This window comes from Haliotis rufescens, unplaced genomic scaffold (genome assembly GCF_023055435.1).
Source record: "Haliotis rufescens isolate VD_foot unplaced genomic scaffold, xgHalRufe1.0.p SCAF_13, whole genome shotgun sequence".
In the NCBI taxonomy this organism is placed as follows: Eukaryota; Metazoa; Mollusca; class Gastropoda; order Lepetellida; family Haliotidae; genus Haliotis; species Haliotis rufescens.
This window is the reverse complement of record NW_025963813.1, coordinates 28,569,520-28,586,654: the sequence shown is the minus strand read 5'-3', so window position 1 is coordinate 28,586,654 and position 17,135 is coordinate 28,569,520. Positions and strand designations below refer to the sequence as shown.

Genomic DNA, 17,135 nt, shown 5'->3' with positions numbered 1-17,135 from the left:
TATGATAAAGAGGTTATCACGCTTTTGTGTTTGGCGGTGGTAAATTCCCTCTATTAGGAATAAACAGTATGTATACAATGTATATTTCTTAAACAGGATATTTACCATCCCCAAACACACTCGCGTGATAACCTCTATTTATGCAATATGAATCGGAATATCTGCTCGGATTGGCAAAGTCAAAACAAGGTTATTTGTCCAAGAAGTTTACCTGAAGCTTCAGGTATATCGCTGATCTAATATCGTTCAACAACCGTCACTAATAAAGGAAATACAAACGCTACCTGACGAGGAAAGGATCACTGAAAATAATGTTAACCATGCAAACCTGATTAAACGTCAGTTGAGTTAACTCCTGCCAAGCTTCTGGTTGTTTTTCCAACATAGGTCGTCATTATATTTTCATAATATGTATAAAAAACCCACGATTTACCAATATTTTCACGACCTATTTACATGTTAACTGCCATCTGACATAAACGAAGACTAAATTTAACATTGCCGTTGTCAACTTGATGTATTTACATTCTCTTACAATTTTCTCTTTTAAATCAATTGTTAAAAGATCGGTAGTATCTTAGTATATTCACATACGAAAACATAGTCGACAAAAGTAATACATTTAATGGGTCACTGGGCTTGGCTTCACAATCCTTACAATTTGTATTGACTTATATCAAATAACATTTTCTTGGTCTCCGTAATGGAGTTTTATGATGTATACCAATTAAGCAATAAATGATACCCTAATTACACAAAGACACTGTCTAAGTTTCACATGATATAAATTACAATGTCTATTCCTTGGCAGGAACAGGGCACAAGACCACAGAGCAAAGTCTCCCTTTAAGGCTAGATGTTTGTTTGCTTCAGCAATACTTCCAGATGCGTGGAATAAAGTTTGTGAGTGTTTACTGTCTGCAAAGAATGACTTTTGGTTTTCTTTCTATTTTTACAGGGAGCTGAGAATGCAGCAACTTAAGATTACGGCAGTGCTTACAATTGGCATGTGCCTTGTATACCTTCTTATTTACTCAACCGTGAGTTACACTACACTATTCAGAAGGCCAAGCATCCTGGCTGCACAGATTTCCAGGCATCATAACAAGACTCGTGGAGATATTATCGTATCTGTACAAAAGAACAAAGACAGTTCAGTGATACAGCCAGGTAGTAAACACTCCAGACAGGAAGCGAATATTATAAACAGAAACAAAACAACGCCTAACAAACGAAATACCGAACGAATTAAACAGATGCTTAAAAGGGTTCCTTACAATGCACCTGAAATACTCATCAAAAGTCAGGAAAGGCGTTTTGATGCTAGTGTAGGAGAAGATGCACTTGGAAGCACGTTTCCTCCCAGGAAGCCCTACAAAGGCGATTTTCAGCAGGTGGACGTTCGAATCTTCATATATTCTGCCATATACCAAATTGCCAACTCGTCAGTGCGGGCACTTATCCTCGTTCCAGAACCATTTAAGCCTGTCTCTTTCTTCTGCATACTGAAAAGGTCAACGTCACATCTGGGTCATAGGATTAAAGGTCAATTCCAGCACATTCCCCCATCTAGATGGGGCGTTTACAAGTGAGTATAAATCTGTATATAGTTTCAGATCTGTGAGTATGAACGATATTATTTGTTTCTCTGTTGTTTAACACCGCACTCATCAATATTCCAGCTATATGACGCCGGTCTGTAAAAAAAATCGAGTCTGGACCAGACAATCAAGTGATTGATATCATGAACGATATTAGTACATATTAGTACTCCTACATGTATGTAGTGTACGAACATACAAGCTGGTTACAAGAAATAGGTGATTGCAGGACATGGGATTGCAGAAAATTCGTAAAGAAACATTTCAAATAAAGAGATCGAGTCATAATGTCCAGTTAACTGGAATTTCTCTTTATCTGATTCCTCGTTATACCCAAACGAACCTCCTCTGAGTGGGACATCCATGTTAACCTATGGCATTGTATCTCAGTGGGCTAGCACCACAAAGCCGGAAAAGTCCGGACTAGTGAGTGAGTGAGTGAGTGAGTGAATGCTGCTTTAAGCCGCATCAGCAATATTTCAGCTCACATCTAGAAAACGAAATTAAGTTTCTTTCGAAAAAACAGAAGAAAATTGATGACAAAGATTACTACAACGCCAGTCCATTATCACAGTAAACAGTAAAAACTGACATTGATAATTTAAGATCAACATTTTATCATACAGTTGAGTTTCCTTCAAATATGCTAAAACTAAGTAGTTAGGAACGGTACTAAAACGTGCAAAATCAACACATTCCAACAAAAGGGGCGTGATAGTCTGAGGACTATGACAAGGAATAAATTGAGGGGGATCGGTAAAGGCATGATACCCAATCAAGGATAGTTTTGCAAGAAGCTTATTAAATACTTGGTTGTTCCACCTTTGGTGCCACATATTTCCAACATATTGGCAAATAGCAGGTTTTAGGTATGCATATGGAAAAGTACCGCTCGACACTTATTTCTCGAGAACAGCTTCATCCGCAGAATCTGCTTTAGAATGTCCTCTTAAGCCCATATGACTGGAAAGCCAACACAAGATGATGTCATTGTTAGTCACAGACAAATTCAATTTCAAAATTTCAACCAAATAGGAAATGGTCTGTTTTATGGTTATTGATTGCCAGCAAACAAGAAAAACTATGAGAAAAAAAATGATGAAACAACTGCTCTCCTTTAGAACGTTCAATAAGTTGCAAGGCTAATAGTATGGCCTTAAGCGTCTGCCGTAAAACGGAAGTTCCATCAGTTAATCGTAATGTTAGAGTATCATCATGTGTAACAGCTGCAACTGACACCTTGTCACCACTTTTGGAGCCATCGGTGTATATGCTTGTGTGCCCTGTATTGTATATTGATGTTTATTTTCTAGGAAGGCTTCTTGATATGATCAGGAGCTAGTATCTGCCTTTTTCAATTTAGCTAATTCCAAATGGACGTGAGGCTGTATTGACTGCCACTTCAGGCAGTTTGAAAGCGGCATTTGCCAAAATATGTAAACGTGCCTCTGTAATATTTTGTTGTGAACAGATACCAAGCGAAATTCAGTTAGGTTTCTTAGCATACAAAGTCTGATAGGACAGTGTTAAATTCTGGATTGGATGGATTGGAATAACATATATACATATAACAAACAACGTATATAACGAACTGATTTATCCGGTCCCTTGTAGTTCGTTATATCCATGTTCAACTGTATAGAGTTTAGTAACTTTTTGCAGTGCCAGTTTTATCCATATATCAAGACAAGGCTAATTAGCTTCAACATATAAACTTTCAACAGGACAAGTCTAAATGCACCCAGACAACAATCTAAGACCATGAAGGTGTTAAGCGAATCACTGTTCTGTAGAGATGGATGTTTGTTGGTCTCCACCCATTTATTATTTGAAACTATCTCAAGTGTATCAAGAGCTTTTAAGCATTTATCTTAAACATGTTTACTTTGAGTAATTACACTTTACAATGGGCCATGACGTATTTGTTTTTAGTGCAAAAATTAACACAACGTGTTTTGTCTTTAAAAATCTTTTTCCAGTGACCACTTGTGAATCTTGTTGCGGCAAAGTTGTAATTGTCTTTCAATAGTGTTCATCTTTGTACCATGGCATGAAATATTATAGGCGTCAACATACAATGATCCATCAATATTTTCAGTCAAAACCTTTGCAAGGCTATTTATTTTCACACTTAAAAGAATTACTGATAAAATGCTTCCTCGAAGGATTCGAACATTTCTTGATCGAATACGTCAGACAATGTGGCCCCCACTGTGACTTTAAATGTCCTGTCTTCTAAAACTCGTGCATGGAAATAAGGCCTGCAGCCATGAAGACCCATACGTTGCAGAGCTTTCCAAAATCCTCCTTCCATGTTGTATCATAGGCTTTCTCCAAGTCAAATACTTGCGGACAAATGATTCCCATCTCACGAGATGATCAATAGTGGTCCTCTGATGCCTAAAACTAGATTGAATATCCGTTTTCAGATTATTTGGTTCCAGATACCAGATCATTCTTTCGATAGTTTTGCAGTCACAGCTTGTTGATGCTATTGGGCGATAAATAGAAGGGTTTGTATGATCCCTACCTGGTTTGGGGACAGGAATGATAGTAGCTCCGTGTCAGGAAGTAGGAAAATTACCCGTTTCCCAAATATTGTTAAATATATAAAACAAGGCTATCAGAGAGGATCCCGGTAGATGCTTTCATTACTGATAATGGATATCATCTGGCCCAGATGCTGTTTCACGAGCCTTGATCAAAGGCTCACGTAATAATTCGTTCAAGGAAAATGGTTTATTAAATTGGGGTGTGTGTGTGCTAAGGTGTGTGAACTGGTGACCAGGTTGAACTTGCGTGAGAGTATGTGTCTGTGGAGTGGGGCTGAGGGGGTGGGTGGGGTGCTGTATACATATGAAGATAATATTAGTTATAATGATTATTTATGTATTTTATTGATTGTATAATTTTAGGTGTCTTTTAGGCCAGTAATGGTCAGGTGTATTATGTACACATGACACATTAATAAACTATATTATTATTATTTTTATTTTTATTTTTATTATTATAAACTTCGTATTGTCAGAGTGACAATTTAGAGTTTTCTTTTCCTGCAAATTTTGAAACTTCTGGAATTTAGGATCACAGTTAGCAGATGATGAATTTTTGCTTTTCGTTTCTATTATCAATGTCTTTTTTTTAGATGTGTTATTATTAGATTTGAGATTTTGAATACTGTTTGTGAATCCTTTACCTTTTATTCTTCTGATCATATTCCATACTTTATTAAGGAGAGTACGAGTATATATTTTGGAAACAAACCTTCTCCAAAATCTTCGTATAGTGTCCTTGATAGTTCTACGGGCCAAATTGGTCATCTCGTACGACCAGCATGGGGTGCTGGGGACACATTCTACATCGGGTCCCGGACTAGTACAAGCAGAAACACACACAAACGCACGCACACACACATTCTTATTTTTATCTTTATTGTCTATCTCACGTTTTGTTTTAAGTGTGAAATGTTACAGGGTTGTTAAAAATGTAACACACTGCTTGGAGTTCCAGTGAAGCAAAAGCAATGACTTATTTATCGTGGCTACACCTCAAGCTTTGAGCGTACCTTTACTTTATGGATCACTGAGCATGTATCACATGTCTGTCCGACAGGAACATATTTTGTAAATTGCCATTAGAGTTCACAATAAAAGTTCCGAACTTGAATTTAACTTTCTCCATATTCTTAGTTAATAGTAAGCCGAGGAATACAACTACAAACGCCGAAACAAAACATACCTGCTACATGTGCTTTTTGAAGCTAAGGTCATCAATGGTTTCTAGTTTTTTTTTGTGAAATGTGTGTGACACACTCCTGTTATTCATCGTGGCTACACCTCAAGCTTTGAGCCAACCTTTACGGGACACTGAGCATGTCTGTCAGACGCGAACATATTTTGCAATTAGTGATTATCAGGTTCAGTTATAAACTAGAATTTGATTTTCCCCACATTCGTGTTCAATAGGATCTGTAAACCGAGAAATACAAATATAAACGTAAAAAAAACCCGTAAAAAATGTGCCTTCTTCATACTAAGGTCATCTTTGGTTTCTCGTTTCAGAAATCGATGTGGATTCGTTCACTGCCCAGTACCTCCCAACAGTTACCCAGAGTTCATTTCTGTCCTCACTGCCCGGATGTCCTCCCCCCTCAACGTCCTCGCTGTCAATTATCCTGGACCCCCCTATAACCGACTGACGCGCTGTTACCCTGCAGTGCATGGGAACTTCACTGACGTCAACACACTTGTCACAGCCCTGGAGACCAGCAGATACTTCGGGACAGACAAGTTCCTCTTCTACAACTACAGCATACCAGAAGATATCAACAAAGTCCTGCTGCACTATGAGAGAGAAGGCATTGTGGAGATGAGGAACTGGAAGCTTCCCTTTCCCCCAGACCAGATCCACTACTGGGGTCAGATGGCGAGTATCCATGACTGTGTCTTCTCTCAGCTTGGGGTGGCCAAATACGTTCTTCTTGCAGACATTGATGAAATTATTGTTCCTAAGAAAAACGTTTCAATAGCAGATCTGGCTGACAGACTACTGAATACAAGAAAACCCACTTCTCAACAAAACGTATACGGAGCTCTTATGTTCCAAAATGCATTTTTTATATTGTATGAAAATGAGACAAAATACATGTTCTCTGAAAAGAAGGATGCAAAGAAATTCAAAATGAATGCATTCCTGCATACCAATAGGTCTCGCCTAAATCCTCCAAACTACAGATCAAAACTTCTTGTGAAACCCGAGGCTGTGAATCTGATTCATGTTCACTTAATGGAGGAGTTCCTTCCTGGCTGGGAAATGTATGTAGTCAGCCCAGAAGTCGCTCTCATGCATCATTACCGGGAGGGAAAGGACAATCAGAGCCTGAATCCTTGGAGTCAGGATTTCACCTTTATTAAATACAGCAGTAGTCTAATACCAAAGATAAAGGATCGACTAATAAGTCTGCAAAGTGAACTGGGAATACAGATTTGATCTGGGTTGATGTTTATTTTGAAAATTCACTTGACTCTGCTGTCAAGAGGTACCAGAAGATGTAACCCTGTTTGTCCCCCGGCATATAATGCAGGAGGTATTGTCATCATCTGGTCAGTCTGTCCACCCGTATTTTGTTTCCAGAGCATGACATGAAAAACGTGAACGATTTTCATCCAAACTTGGTGCATGTATTACCACGAGCTGAAGTGGCGCCTTTTGCTATATTGGGGATCAGGGGCATTTGTCATCTTCTGATGAATATTGTTTTGGAATTTGAAAGAAAGGCAATTTACTTTACTTGTAACTTTTCAGAATTAATAATACTTTAGGGGGATACACAATCACAAATCACAATTGGTTGACCAAAATTAAATTTTGAAATGGGAAATGCCGTAAAACGGACGGTGAAAAACGACAGGCAAGATCGTCCCCAAACGAAACGGGTTACCGGAGTTTGACGCGCTGTGCGCGCCCAGCCTGCTTAGTGATTTATTAGGGATCTTCCTACTTGTTATGGGTACAAATTCACCCGAGCGTGGTGATGGGTAAGACAATAGGGGATTGTGGGTAAGTAATTGGTGAATATCTCGACACAACTAATTGGTGAACTCAATTCACATACACTGTACTGGGTGAAAACTTATAAAACGTATATCAATGAGTGAGTGAGTGAGTGAGTGAGTGAATGAACACATTAATCATTAAGTACGATTTGGGCTATAAAAGGAATTACAGAATAGAAACAGTGTGACAAATGCGGAGGTTGATTTACAGTTTATTCCCAATTCTAAGAGGGATAAGCACTTGGTGTTTTTGCGAGGTATAAGTTCGCGATTAAGACCAGACGTCACACTTTAATCCATTGGAAATGTTCCCAAAACGGATGCCCAACCATCATCAACACCAAGGATGACTTTGTCACAAAGCATAATCACATCTCTCTGAGCAGTGGGTCGACGCCACAAATCATCTCGAGGGGTGGCATACAAATTCTCACAAATTCATTGAGATACTGCAGGTTCACCAGGATAATACTGCGATCACAATCCACGTTGGTTCATGTCACCCAAGAAGAAGAAGTATCGAAACCTAGACTATGCGAGAAGGGAGGGAGAAGAGACAACTTCTTGCGAATCAGAAACCGGGACTGTTACACGGGACATTGGACAAATATTGTATACAGTGCTCATTCTTTTCATCAATTGTTTACTTTATATTTTAAAGTAAACGAACGCGGGATGTTCAAACAAACACTCTGGGCATCCCTTGGCAAGTTGCAGGACAGGAATTCATCGTACCCAAACAGGATTTAAGTCGCAAAACGCTCGTTACAGATATTAATTGTTATTTTTTATATATTTACAATGTCAATTTCAAAGGTCGTTTCACACACTCAGCAATGTATGCAATGTTTTTATTGTATAGAATTAACAGAAATAGGAACACGTCTAGATTGACTTCTGTTACGAATCCGTATAGCTGCCAAGCATCATAATAATAAATAAAAGCGACAAAACCCTTTCCATATTCAATAACAATTGCTATCACTATCAAATAATTATGATACCAGGTTTTCGCTAAAAGGTGAGCGTATCCCGCCCCACCGGTGGAACCCGTCACAAAGACATGCAAAGGCAAGGCAATTGTTCACGTAAAAAAATACGGGAACATTTGGGAAATAGGGAATTTCATTGGACATCATTTTTGTCACTGATACGTCAAAATTGGAATGTCCTCCATATGTCTACCATAAAACATTTTGAAAGCTTTACTGAGGCTTTGAATGATGTAACCTTGATCAAACAACTTCTGAGCAAGAGTCGTATGACGCTCTTTGAAATCCTGGAAGAAAGAGCGTGCTCGATTGTTTCTTAAAAGTTGTGAAATGTAAACATCAAAGGCTGGAGCTTCTGGAGTATTGCTTGACATGAAGGGAAAGTTGACTATTGGAAAATTGAAGTCATCCCTCTTGTCATACAGTCTCTTGGATAGTGTTTCGTCACTCTGAATCTTTATGCATAGATCTAAATATGAAACAGATGAAGCGGTCACACGGGTCTCCTTTTTCTCTAGTTCAGTCGGGTAAATCAGTGGAAGGGAATTGGCTATGTGATGGTTATTGAACGATATCAGATCATCGACACATCTGAAGCTTAATTTTAACTTCTTGGCCAAATTACCTTGTTTTGACTTTGCCAATCCGAGCAGAAATTCCAATTCATATGTATAAAGAAACAGATCCGCAAGAAGGGGAGCACAATTGGTGCCCACGGGGATGCCAACTTCTTGCCTGAATGTCTTACCTCCAAATATTACATAGATGTTATCAATGAGGAAGTCCAGCATTTCACATATTGTTTTCTCAGTAAAGTTCAGATGGCATTTGCTTTCATTCTTCACAAATTGTCCTAAACCTCTGAATATAGATACGTAACTGTATCTGTGTTCACCACGTCTTGTAACAAAAGTCCCATGGATAAAAAAAAATTCCCCTTAAGTTGGTCATGAGGAATAGTGGTGTACAAAGTGTGCATACCTTTCATGTAGGGTAGCCAGACTTTGGATGACAGCTGGCCGGGACAGAATGGGTTTATTCCCTTGTTTGTAAATTTCAAATTCAAGAACATGCGGTCTTTGATTTAGTGGAGTCTGTTTCTGGTTTGGCCAACCGTTTCAAAGCGATATCAAGAACTATACCCTCAGACGATACTGCGGACTCTTACTGTAGACCCACCCATCAGCCAAAGTTGCTGGAGTCATTTAATGTCTTTTAATGACACAGACTATAGTCTTGTTCTTAGTTGTTCAGTCCCGATGGCTAGACTTTTCTTGTGACCATGGCTGCGTCGACGTCTATGGGATGCTGGAAACAGACTCAATACATTGACGTTAGCAGTTCGTTGGTTAGAAAGACTTCCAACGTCTTTTAGTTTGTCATTGCATCCATAAGTCATTGATGTACGCAGCATTCGAATCCACTGATTTCTCTGTACATTCAAAAAAGTCGACTGCATATAAGGCTATGGTATAATTTCTTTAATATCCCAACTTTCATGCAAAGGGCGGATCCGGAGTTATTTTCAGAATTGAAATGTTGGTAGACACAATTGGAAACATTTCGGTTAATGCCCGACCTATGCTCTTGTGTCTCTCCAACATAAATCAATCCACAAAGACTGGAATATTGCTGAGTGTGGCGTTAAAAAACAAACAAACAAACAATCCACAAAGGGTACATTCAATGACATATATGGCGTTTTTGGTTTGACATGAATGTCTTGTTTAGGTCTGCAAAATCTTTCGTGCAGTATGTCAGTATGTCAGCCATCATGTCATCCAATGAAAATATTTATCACGCATCGCTGCACCGTCGCACCTGTATCTTTGAGCCCATACACCCCAAATGGTTTTGTTTTGTAATCCGATTACGGAGCATGTGATTTCAGCACTTTCATTTGGACATTTTAACACTTTCTACGAATATTATAATTATGCTTTCCTCTCTGGGACAATTGAGAGGTGCAAAATATGAAAAACAACAACATTTTTTTATACTTTACTTGCCCTTTAAAACTTCATGGTGATGTGCAATCTCATTAAAATCAGATCTAAGTTCACGCTTCCGCAAAACAAAGATCCTTTGTTTAGCGGTAGCTGAGTTCTGATTTTAATAAGATTGTATGATATGAAGACTACAAGAACTGGTGATGATTGAGGTTACCGCAGTCGGTTACCGCAGACTCGATTATATACAGACCGCCGTCATATAGCTGGAATATTGCTGAGTGCGGCGTTAAACAACAAACCAACCAACCGACCAATCGTAAGAGGCGACAAACGGGATCGGGTGGTAAGGCTCGCTGACTTGGTTGATCCATGTCATCGTATCCGCAATGCATAGATCCATGGTCATGATATCAATCACTGGATTGTCTGGTCCAGACTCAATTATTTACAGACCGCCGTCATATAGCTGTACTATTGCTGAGTGCGGCGTTAAACAACAAACCAAACAAAATCAAGTGTTGATAAGAACAATATTCATCTTCTACTTAAATATTCATCGCTCCCTGTGTAGTTATCTAACTTTAGTTGTTGTTATAGTGGGTCGGTTAAGGCTAAAATTGTGCACCAAACTTGGCACACTTATACATTGAACCATTCCAAACATTTTTGGATATGGAGCAGAGCCCCCTGGTGGTAGAAAAAACAGGATGGCCGCCAACATGGCTGCAATATCTAATGATATCAATATATACTCAATATATCGTACTTATCTGATCCTTTTATACATATATCCATAGTAACGCATGCGGTATGAATTGCAGCAGAGCTAAATATAATTCAAATATTGTTTGCAGCGCCCCCTGGTGGTAGAAAATCCAAGATGGCCGCCAGCATGGCTGAAATCTCTAATGACTTTAATCTATACTCATTATATCATAATTATCTTGTCAATTCATACAATTTATCACAGTATCGTTTTCAGGATCAATTCCAACATGTCTTTATATAATTCAAATCTGGTATGCAGCGCCCCCTGGCGATGACTAAAATCCAAGATGGCCTCCAATATGTTTTAGTTTTCAGAAATTGTATATTTCTACAGCAGATATAGATATCATTTGATATCTTTGGGCTAAGGACAAGGTGATAAGATTTTGATATGATGAAACATTTTTAAACGACATTGTATCAATTAATATGTATTGTGTATGATCTATTCTATATATATTTTATAAATAGTCTACTGAGAAATGTTCTACCTAGTTTATATTAGATCACCACAAAACCACTCATCGGGTAATGGAATGTATGTGTAAGTATACTCAACAACAAAGGTTCCCGTGACACCAATATTTTAGTGTATTTTTCAAACAAGTAAAGTTTGGTTTTCAATAGTGTAGTACATGTATGGAATCAAGTCACAAAAACGTAACTGCTACAGAAAAGCATGCATTCGATGCAAAAGTTACTACCAAAGAATGGGTATAAAAACATGTGCATTTAACGGAATTCCATATGCATTGTTTAGCGTCGTGCTGACAACAACCACTCAGAAAAACAACAAAATTAGGCAATTATTCAACATTACGAAATGCCACGCCTGTCCGAAAATGAGCGTCTGCGAGCCATTGGTATGCTTGAAGCAGGATCGAGTCAACGTGATGCTGCAAGACAATTTAACATCCACAAAAACACAATTTGGTATTTATAGCAACGTTGGCCACAGACGAATGCAGTCAGAGACCATCCTCGGCGTGGCAGGCCACGCGTAACCAATAGTCGACAAAACAACTGGATTCGAACAACACACCTACGAAATCGATCCAGCCAGCAGCAGTGACTGCAAGAAGGATTCCTGGCCTTCGACGAATATCTTCACAAACCGTACGTCGCCGCCTCAGATGTGCAGGGATTGTCGCCAGAAGACCCGCCAGACGTCCCATTTTGACAGGAAACCACCGTCAAGCACGTCTACAGTGGTGCAGACAGCGTCTACGCTGGCCGTCGTTTTCACCTCAGCCACAGCGATTGACGGGTTCGTGTGTACCGACGTCGAGGTGAACGTTACGTCAATCATTGTGTCATGGAAGAAGATCGGTTCGGGGGCGGCAGCAAGGGTGGGATTACAGCAAGACAGAGGACCCGTTTTATTAGTGGTAGAGGGAAATCTCAATGGACAGCGCTACCGCGACGAGATCATCGGCCCTGATGTTGTACCGTTTGTGCGTCGTCATGGCACAGGCATTACCTTTCGCCCGGCCTCATATTGCTCGACTTGATCAGGATTTTCTTCAGCAAAACAACGTGAATGTCATCCCCTGGTCGGCTCGCTCCCCTGATCCCTCACCAATCGAGCACATGTGGGATGAGATGGATCGGCGCCTTCGACGTCAACCACGTGTTCCACAGACACTCCAGGAACTTCGAAACATGCTCCAGCAGATATGGACAGATACCCCAGGGGACTTTATGCGACGCCCGGTCCATTCCATGAGACGAAGATGTGTTGCTTGCATCGCAACCAGAGTGGACACACACGCTATTGATTTGTAAATTGACATTTTGGCATGTTCATGGTTTTTATGAAATCACGCATTGTCTGAAGTCAGTGTGGCAAATTAAACCACTTGAACACTTACAGGAGTCTTTTATCTATTGCAAACCGAAATTGTTTCAGATTTGGTAAGAAACATAAAATCTTATTCAATGTCACAGGAACTTTTGTTGTTCAGCATATTATTGACCTTGCCATGAACCTGTGACATCAACTTACTTACTACTCAAGTAGGACCAGGATTATCGGTTCAATATATGTGTTTACGGTTCTATAATTCAGTTACAGTGAACACTTTCCTTCAAAGTATTACATAGCACTGTACTCAAGACCGGCAGTGTAAAGTTTACAAGGGTTTGCAAGACTTCTTACAGGTGTAGTGTTAGTTTTTAACATTTCTTTGTGCCTGACCAAGTGTTGTCCACTTGGGTATCTATATATAACTGCACGTCCTCTCCCAACCCCTGACTCAAGCACCTGATCCCATACATGCATTGGTGCTATCTTAGAGCTGCTTCTTTGGGTTGGAATGTCAGGTATCTGAGATCTTCATGAACAGCGATTTTGCCTTTCATTGACCTTCCAAATAACCAGTGAGAACGACAAACTGCTCAAGAATCTGCATTGTCTTGTCAGAGATATCTTCTGATGATGGGAAAGCATTGGTGAATTCATGAAATACTTGACACGTATCCCAAGCAAATGAACCGGTGAAGGCATGAAATAGTGACAATGTCTTTGAATTCCGTGGGCCTCTAGAATGAGTGAGTGAGTGTGTTGGGTTTAACACCGCTTTTAACAGTATTCCAGTTACATCTCGGCGTGTCAGCTTAATGTGGGAGGAAAGCCCGAAGTAATGCAGGTCTCAGATGTTTACCACTTCGGTGAAACCCACAAGCACGGGTGTGGTGCTGACAAACCTAGAAACATAATCGGGTCGACATAAAGGCAATTCCAGCAGCACAGATTGCATTTTTCCATCTACTTCCTTCGGGACAGTTTCTGAGAATCTTGAAAGCAACTTTTTCAATATGCAACTCTACCAAACATGATAAGGAACTTCATCATATAATTCAGGACAGTTCCACTGGATTGTTTTAGCAATTGTGTATAGTGGTTCATCAAAGGCAAACACATGCATCTGACCAGGATTCAAATGCTCAATACCCTTTTTTACCACATTAATTGAATGCTGTATCTAAGCAACAGAGTCGGCACATTCTAGAACATTGGTATACGGACAATTGGATTTGGAGGATATGTTTGTCTTGTTTTCCCAGTACTTCCTTCATGTGATATGACCAGTTTTATTCATGGTCAGGCTTTGTGTGAACACTATCTACATCCTGGGTGAAAGGTCCTTTTAAATGAGGCACATAATTACCCACATTGTAAAATGTGTCAACAAGATCACGTTTTCTTGTTTAATACCAAGTTAACTGGGATTTGCATTTCTCGGTCTCGGTGGTGTCTTGGTGTTAATGAGCTGATGCACCGACATTTCACGTTTTGAAGACAAGATGTTCTGGGATAGTTTGGATTGCTTGAGGATTGGTCTTTTTTATACCTGGTCCTTCAAATTTCATACTGACTAGAGCTTTCAAAGAGGCAGGTGCATACTGTTCATGGCAGTCAGAAGGAAATGTTCCCCTGAAAGTTTGTTTCAACCTAAAATCACGTCTGCAGATAAGTGTTGCTCGGTTAGTTAGCCTTTATGATTCAGAATCAAAAAGGCATGTTTCAGTGCTGGTCCAATATCTTTATCAAATTCAAAGTTCAGTTACAGAATTTAAACCAAGTTCATGCAATCTAATATATTCCCATAATCTGCCTTACGGAATACAGATCTTGCTTCAAATGATTGAATTGAAGTACCAAAAGCTTATACATTCAGTAAAGCATTACTTGGAATTGATTTAAAGCCATATTTGATTGAAATGATTGCAATGAACAAATGATACTGATATTGTGGACAACATTTGACATGTTTTGAAGATTAAGTCATTTCGGATTTTCTTCGCCACTAGTGTGCGCTGCATATTAGATTTGAATTATATACAACATTGTTGCAATTAATTTTACATAAATGACTAAAATTGACAAAATAATTATGATATATTGAATATAAATTGACATCAAAAGAGATTTTAACCATTTTGGCGGCCATCTTGGATTTTCTACCATCAGGTGGCACTGCTGAGGTGGATCCATATCCAAAAATGTTTAGAATGATTCAATGTATAAGTGTTCCAAGTTTGGTGCTTTTTATCCAAAGAACACAATTGTGACTAAAATCCAGCCTTAACCGCCCCACTATTATCTACACCTCTTTTTTTGTTTTGAGTCGTTGTTGATGGCACATGGAAAACGATTATATTCTTCTCCAACCTGTTTTAAATGTATTTCTGTTATACTTTACTAGTTACTTTATTGTCCTTTGATGAAAGGAATCTATTTGGATATCAATTTAATGTTTGCAAATGCTCTAGATGCAATATGGCTAACATACTGCTGATGTGACTTGACATTTGAACTCACTCTATATTCACTCTAAACATTTATACCCCACTTAGACACAGTATACTGGCACCGAGTCGACCAGTTCTTGTTTTATCCCCTTAATACCGAGCATCAGGCCTTGTAACAACAAGTACACTACAGCGCAAAAGTATGTTACTTTATTTCGCAAAATGTCCACGGGGACTACGCAGAATGTTTGTAGAACTTTTGCGTAGCTACGCGGGGACTACGCAGAATGTTTGAAAAATCTCTGCGTAGCTACGCAAACACTCCGCGCAGCTACTGCGCGCGGAGTATCTGAGAAACTATTGGCCCTTTTATGGGACCAGTTAGTTTTCTGACCCCCGGGTCACAAGCGTGGTGATGGAAGACAAGTTATACATGTTTACCCATATGGTGACTGTTTTTTAGTTTTCAATTTTTTTTTTCATTCACAATAACACAACATTACAGTACTCCTTGAAACTTTTCAATGACTTCAAATGTAGTGTACAAAATATTGAACAAGAACAAATGATAATGCATTGCACAAAGGAGGATTGTGTCAGTCGTCTTGCAGATTTAGACTCAGAATGTGCTCATTCGAATTAGGAACGATAATAACTGATTATCATGAATATATATTATGCAGTTAAAGTTATTTATATACATGTACACTGTAAATGTATTCCCTTTAAAGTCGTATCCGACCTTCGACCTTAGCGAGTGAGTTGAATGGTCCATTTCCATTGGAACGAAATAAAGAACGGGTGTGTAAGTTTTGGAATTTGGTAAAATACATGTAGGTTTGTTAATATGAGTATAAAACGAATTTCTGTTTAATTTCTTCCGTTCAAAATGATTTCGGAAATTCAACAATGATTGAAAAATAGAGCTGACTTAATGGAAGATGTGACGTTAGTCATCTGAGACTGTGCATGTAGGCTTCTTGTCAAGCAGGAATATACAGGGAATGATGTGTAACAATTCTCTGTGTTCTAATTACATGTTTGGATGGTATCAGTTCTGCGTTCTGAAATTCTGGAATGTGTGGTGCCAATAAAATGTATGACTGGACGAATCAACTCTTCATGCCCGATACAAAACAAACAGACAGATTTTGGTAACAGTGGTATTAGATAATTATTGAAAATTTGCAGAAAAATTAGTGAGTGAGTATGGTTTTCGCAGTTTTTAGCAATAATCCAGCAATATCACGACGGGGGACACCAGAAATGGGCTTCACGCATTGTACCCATGTCGGGAATCGAACCCGGGTTTTTCGGCGTGACGAGCGAACGCTTTACCCACTAGGCTACCCGACCGCCCCAGATAAATTAGAGAAAGTGACCACATGTACGTCATCCCAATTAATCAAAGGTGTCAATAAATTGAAAATCATATCTATCGGACACACCCCAGGTAACGTTGAGTTACCAAGTTTTATTCATAACTATATTTACTACAATTCAAAATACTTTAGTGTTACATTTTTAGAGGAAAGGGCATACACACAAGAATTATACTGTTTACAAAAAGAGACCCAATACGGATATTTCTTCCTCCATAAAAGCAAAATTAGCGGACCAAGAGCTTTAAAGTGTTATATAGTGTCAGTGACAGATTTCCCGGATCAAAATGATCACAACAATGACATGCAAACCATTAGTCGGGAAACATGTACGATTCGGAAAAACGCACCCAGTGTATTAACAAAAGGGCCATTGAGCTGCACGTGCTGCACGTGCAGCAGCACTGTGAACGGTATTAAAGTGAAGGGTTTTTGATTGCCTGGCACCTGCGTCAATCGAACAGTGACAGTTCAACAGCATGCCAAGATTAACAGAAGTGCAAAAAACAACGTCATAGGCCGTTGCAGGGGCAGGGGAATCCCGATCAGCTGTAGCCAGGGTATTCAATGTAGCGCCCAGCACCATCACAAGGCTATGGGATGTCTGGTTCAGCGACGAATCAAGATTTCT

General features: G+C 39.3%; 1 protein-coding gene across 1 annotated transcript; it reads left to right on the top strand.

Annotated features, from left to right (window-relative positions):
* The first annotated feature begins 963 nt into the window (after positions 1 to 963).
* LOC124118298 lies at positions 964 to 6,865 on the top strand. The gene is made up of 2 exons (XM_046480410.2): positions 964 to 1,588; positions 5,663 to 6,865. Exons 1-2 carry the CDS (start codon positions 969 to 971, stop codon positions 6,588 to 6,590), a joined length of 1,548 nt encoding a protein of 515 aa, XP_046336366.2. The 5' UTR covers positions 964 to 968; the 3' UTR covers positions 6,591 to 6,865.
* Positions 6,866 to 17,135: the final 10,270 nt, after the last annotated feature.

What these genes read in the sequence shown, in the direction of transcription:
- LOC124118298 (XM_046480410.2), top strand. Translation starts at nt 969, where the DNA reads ATGCAGCAACTTAAGATTACGGCAGTGCTTACAATTGGCATGTGCCTT. An exon ending in TCTAGATGGGGCGTTTACAA is followed by an intron (nt 1,589 to 5,662) that starts GTGAGTATAAAT and finishes TTCTCGTTTCAG; the next exon opens with AAATCGATGTGGATTCGTTC.